At 45.1% G+C, this 6,000-nt stretch overlaps 1 protein-coding gene across 1 annotated transcript in view; it reads left to right on the forward strand.

Moving 5' to 3' along the window:
- The window catches only part of cd2ap (CD2-associated protein), a 57,512-nt gene that overhangs the window by 44,055 nt on the left and 7,457 nt on the right, over positions 1-6,000 (forward strand). The window contains exons 12-15 of the mRNA XM_080513972.1: positions 271-330; positions 3,626-3,773; positions 5,170-5,279; positions 5,486-5,570. Of these exons, the coding sequence (XP_080370098.1) occupies positions 271-330; positions 3,626-3,773; positions 5,170-5,279; positions 5,486-5,570 (403 nt within the window). The remainder of the gene's footprint in view (positions 1-270; positions 331-3,625; positions 3,774-5,169; positions 5,280-5,485; positions 5,571-6,000) is intronic.

The following is a 6,000-nucleotide window of genomic DNA, read 5'->3' on the forward strand; positions in this document are numbered from 1 at the left end:
GCCGGTGGGTTTTTTTTGCAAAGTGTTCAGTGAGAGGGTGTCGGCACAACGCCCGCCTTTTGATGTTTGACGTTTTCTTGCACGGACGTTTTGAAAATTGACCACAAGTGCTGAGATTCTTCTTCCCCTGCACATCTGGTGGCGCTCAGTGGTGTGTGTGTTAAAGTGTGTGTGTGTTAGAGTGTGTGTGTTAAAGTGTGTGTGTTAGAGTGTGTCCATGAAGCCTTGAATCAGACAAACTCCCACGTTGGACCATGTTTCGTTTCCCAGCTCTGAAGCCGGAGGTGCCCAGCGCCGACCGGAAGCCTCATTTCAAGGCGGAGGACCGAGGTACAGTAGGACCGACCGCCACACCTTCCTCCTCCTCCTCCTCCTCCTCCTCCTCCTCCTCCTCCTCCTCCTCCTCCTCCTCCTTCCCTCCTCCTCCAGTCTGGAATCACTCGTTCACAGGATGCTTGTTTGTGAAAACGTTGATGTGGCTTTCAAGCAAAGGTCGTAGCACCTGTAAGACCTGCTGCAGGGAAAAGCAGCACAAGTCTGATTTGTGCTTTTTTCCACTCACACGTGGCCCAAACCCCACTCTTCTTTTCTTTTTTCTTTTTTTTTCCAAAATGTTAAAATCTGCGCTCGTTTCCTCCTCCTCCTCCTCCTCCTCCTCCTCCTCCTCCTCCTCCTCCTCCTCCTTTCCTCCTCATGTGGTCTAGATTCCGTCGACTCATATCAAACGACCACTTGGACCTACGTGTGACCTGCGGTGCCAGATCTGGCGCTCCCCCCTTCTTTCTTTCCTTCTTTCATTCTTTCCTTCCTTCTTTCATTCTTTCCTTCTTTCCTTCCTTCTTTCTTTCTTTCCTTCATTCTTTCTTTCTTTCCTTCATTCTTTCCTTCTTTCTTTCTTTCCTTCATTCTTTCTTTCTTTCTTTCTTTCCTTCATTCTTTCTTTCTTTCTTTCTTTCCTTCTTTCTTTCTTTCCTTCTTTCCTTCTTTCTTTCTTTCCTTCATTCTTTCTTTCTTTCTTTCTTTCCTTCATTCTTTCTTTCTTTCTTTCTTTCCTTCTTTCTTTCTTTCCTTCTTTCCTTCTTTCTTTCTTTCCTTCATTCTTTCCTTCTTTCTTTTTCTTTCCTTCTTTCTTTCTTTCCTTCATTCTTTCTTTCTTTCCTTCATTCTTTCTTTCCTTCTTTCTGTCTTTCCTTCCTTCTGTCTTTCCTTCCTTCTTTCTTTCTTTCTTTCCTTCATTCTTTCTTTCCTTCTTTCCTTCATTCTTTCTTTCTTTCTTTCCTTCTCTCTTTTCCTTCTTTCTTTCCTTCTCTCTTTTCCTTCTTTCCTTCCTTCTTTCCATCCTTCTGTCCTTCTTTCTTTCCTTCTCTCTTTCCTTCCTTCTTTCTTTCCTTCCTTCTTTCCTTCCTTCCATCCTTCTTTCCTTCTCTCTTCCTTTCTCTCCTTCCTTCCTTCCTTCCTTCCTTCTTTCTTTCTTTCCTCAGTCTCCTTCCTCCCTCCCTCCTCGGTCAGTCGTGTTTCTACTCTCTTCCTTCATTATCTCTTCCTTCCTTCTGCCTCCTCTTCCTCCTCCTCCTCCTCCTCCTCCTCCTCCTCCTCCTCCTGCTCCCCGGAGGAAAGGAAGATAAATCCTTCCTCCACAGCCTCGATCCCTCAGGACTCGTTCAGCCGCGGCGGCGGCGATTCACATCCAGGGAGAAGAAAGTTAAAAAGAAAGGATGAACACTGATGAAGGAAATGTGTTCAGGCCTGCGGACGCTTCGCCGATCTCCTCTTTTTTAAATGTCGTTCTTCCCTCCGGACGGCGAATCCTCCCGATCCGCCCGGCGACTTCTGAGGCCTTCAGTGTTTCTTCCTTTCCTCCGTCAGCCCAGGATTTGAACCGACGACGGAAAGACGATCGTAGTTTCAGGGGTTGTTGTGTGTTGATGATAAATGGGGGCATTTTTTGTTGTTGTTTTTTTTTTCTAAATTAACAAAGATTAACAACATGAATCGATGGAAGAGATTAAAAATTGTTGATTAGATTATTTTTTTTCCATTTAAACCTGTTGTGTGAAACTGTTTTTCACACTTTTGTCTTTGGAAAAATCTGGAGGCACACCACCACCTGAAAATATGAAAAAAAAAGACTTTATTGATCAAAGGGATCAAAGAGAATTTGGAAAACTTTTCTCTGGTTATTACTAGGCTATGAAACGAGCCGCGTGCTTTTTAAAACGTGCTCATGAAGAACGTTAGACCAGTGTTTTTCAACCTTTTTGAGATCTGGAGTCACACCACCACCCGGAAATGTTAAAATGTTAAACTCTGTAGCCTCTATTAACAATATAAAGTCTTTCTCATCAAAGTTTATCAACAGGAATCCAGTAAATCCAGAAAGCAAGGACTTTTTTTAATAGTGACTCCGTCAGTGTGAAACCTGGACCTGATGGATGAAGAGCTGAGATCCTGGTTTTCAAAAACTTCTCCATCACTGTCACTGACACAGTACTTTGATACAAGATGGTAGCAGGAGGTGGAGATGAACCACACACTGACGTCTGTCACTTTACATTTTCACCGGCAAAGTTCTGTGCTGCCCTCTAGTGGTGAAGAGTATTTATACATGATTACTCTGCAACACACTGTGAGAGCAAAGGTTTTTTTAGAAAAAAATGTGAAATTGGATAATTTCCCACGACACACCTGACGAGATCTGGAGGAAACACCAGTGTGGTTGAAAAACACTGGTGTGAAACACATTTTTACTTCAGTTTTTAGCACATGCAGCTGAAATTACATTTTAAAAATGAGCCGGAGTGATAAAATAAGAGCCATAATAGTGACGGACGCACCAATACCACTTTTTTCCAGAGTGAGTAATGTACTTGAATACTCGCCGACACCGGGTACTTGGGCCAATACACATTTTGTTTTTACATCCACAGAAGTTATTTGAACAATATTGGTACGTTTTGCCATACTGACGTTCAGAATGTGTTGTTTTATGGCGCCGCCACATTTACTGTAAGATAACATTTCAATTATACTTTGTCATAGAAGTAACATTTAACAAAAGTAGTGAAGTGGTATCGGTAGTACTCATGCCAAGTATCGGGCCGATACCCGGGTATCGATACATCCAATAATAATAATCTTTAAATGTCCATTTTAAAGGTTTTTTTTGTTTGTGTATTTAAAATGTCAATATTTTTGCAAAACCAAACAATTCCCACTGAAAAATGATGCTGGTGTCAAATTCCAAATAGACTTCCCCAAAGACTGATTATTTCTTGACAATGAACTTCGTAAAAACAAACAAAAAAAAAGGAAATAAGATTATGGGTGATTTCTAGGCCTAAAAGAAATGCTATTAATTAGTAAATTGTTTGTTGTTTTTCAGCTGTGAGTCAAAAAATAAATAAATGTAAAAGCGTCATTTAGCAATCTATTCAATGAGCAGAACTTAATTTTCTCCTGTTAGTTTAATCTTTGCCGGATAACGAAGCTGAATAGGATTTTCTTTCTGTGATTTTAATTAACTGTGAAATTAGTTTCTGTATCTTTCAGACTGAGTCACCAATTCTGTCTGTCTCCTCTCGTTTACCCCCCCCCCCCCCCCCCTCTCGCTCTGTCGTTTCCGTAGACAAGCCAACACCAGAACCCAAGCCTTCCAAACCCGCGGCGCCCGTGGTGCCGCCCAAGAAGCCCCTCCCCCCTCCGGGCAAAGGCCGGCCGGGCGGCGTCCCGCCCAAGAGACCCGACAAGCCTCACGCTCCCTCGCCGAGCCTCAAGTGAGAACCTCCCACCCCCCCCTCTGTTCCCACGGCGACGGCTTCGCCTGGTAGTTTCGGGAACGTTGTGAAAGTGACGGCCGTTTCCACGGCAACGGCAGAAAAGATGAAAGAGATGTGGTTTTCGTGGGTTTCTGTGTAATGGAAACACACACGTGCTGGGTGATTCTCAACTATTAAACTACCTGCACCTCCCCCCCCCCCCCCCCTCCCCCGGTTTCCATGGAGACGTGTCGGACCTTCGCCAACACCGATGCCACTCCTCCCGTCGTCCGTCGTGGTCGTTTTGAATTACTTCACGTTTTCGCTGTTTGACACTCGTATACACGCATTTTACGATTTCCCTGACCTTTGACCCCTCCCCCAACCGCTGACCAGGGTGATGACATCATCACATCATGTGACACGTCAAAGGATAGGGACGTACAAACTGATCATAATGGCATTGGTTTGACATCTATCGGATTAAAACTGATCGTCATTAACGACCTTTATGACCTCATCATGACCTTTGACCCCCCCCCTCCCCCAACCGCTGACCAGGTAATGACATCATCACATCATGTGACACGTCAAAGGATAGGAAAGTTGAAACTGATCATAATGGCGTTGGTTTGACATCAATCGGACTAAAACTGATCGTCACTAACGGCCTTTTTGACCTCGTCATGACCTTTGACCCTCCTCCCCCAACCGCTGACCAGGTAATGACATCATCACATCATGTGACACATCAAAGGATAGGAAAGTTGAAACTGATCACAGTGGCGTTGGTTTGACATCAATCGGATTAAAACTGATCACGTCATTAATTACCTTTATGACCTCATCATGACCTTTGACCCTCCCCCAACCGCTAACCGGGGTGATGACATCACATCATGTGACACATCAAAGGATAGGGACGTACAAACTGATCATAATGGCATTGGTTTGACATCAATCGGATTAAAACTGATCGTCATTAACGACCTTTTTAACCTCGTCATGACCTTTGACCCGACCGCGCTCGTTATTTAATGCGACCACCCTTGGATAAAGACGAATCGTCCCTGAACGGCTCGTCCGATTCAAGCTCGATAGTTTTTGGTTGAAAAGGCCCGGTCTCCATGGCAACAGGCGCTGGTCTACTCCACCACGGGCCTCTCATCCGCTTTGCATGGGAAACTTTTTGTTTGGGCGATTTATTCGTAAACGTTGAGCCGTTATAACGTCCGAACTGCATTTCAACTTTAAGTCTGAACGTAGAATTAACAGAGAGACTAAATGTTATTTATTCACACAGAAGAAGTCGAGGACGATGAAATACTTCCTGAACCCAAACATGCTGTATTTTCTGTCATATTTGATGGTAAATTAAATCCCCCCCCCCCCCCCCCCCCCCCTCCCCCTGCAGGCACAATGGAGAGGTGCCTTCCATACGACCAAAGTCAGAGTACGAGCCGTTGGTTCCCACCAAGATGAAGACGCTGTCTGGAGACTGGGGGGACAAGTCCTCCGACGCAGGTATGAAGAGACGTCGTTCCTTCCTTCCGCCGGAACAGATCAGGTGGTCATAAAGTGAAACGGCCCCCCCCCCCCCCCCTGATGAGACGCCATCGATTTCTACCGGCAGGAGAACGAGAGCGCGGCTCGTTAGTTCCCCCGCAGGTGATCCGGCGCCGCGTTTCATGGTTCCGCTAAATTAACCCGTAAAGCCTCTTTTTCGCCAGAATGTGACCGTCTGAAGTCGGCCCAGAGCCAGCTTTTCAGATTAAAATCTTCAGAGTTTCTCAAAGCCTGTGAAATGACGAGCGTGTAGTTCTCACCGTCTTAATTTTGTCGAAATCCATCTTTTTTTTGCTGAGTCGTCCGCTGGAGTTCACAAAGCACCGCTGGAAAACGCCTCGTTTTTCATTGAGAGAAGTTTTGCGTTTACGCGCCAAACATTAGACGACAGAAACGTGAAGAAGTGATGCAGTTTCCTGCTTCGGCCACTAGTGGGGGCTGTTTTTTTTTTTTGTAATGAAGCCTCGTTCACATGCTCGGAGAACGATTTGCTGATAAACGGTAACCGTGGGAGACCGCGGACATTCGTATGGACCGATGACGGAAGTGGGATTGTTGTTACAGCGACTATCAAAATAAAAGCCCCAAGGAGAATCTAGCCTGGGAGTCGTGACACTGGAGGAAAACACTGCAGCCGTGGTGTGCATGTGGAGTAGGGTTTTTTGTTTTTAAAAGTTGT

Source organism: Blennius ocellaris (assembly GCF_963422515.1).
Source record: "Blennius ocellaris genome assembly, chromosome: 18".
Lineage (NCBI taxonomy): Eukaryota > Metazoa > Chordata > Actinopteri > Blenniiformes > Blenniidae > Blennius > Blennius ocellaris.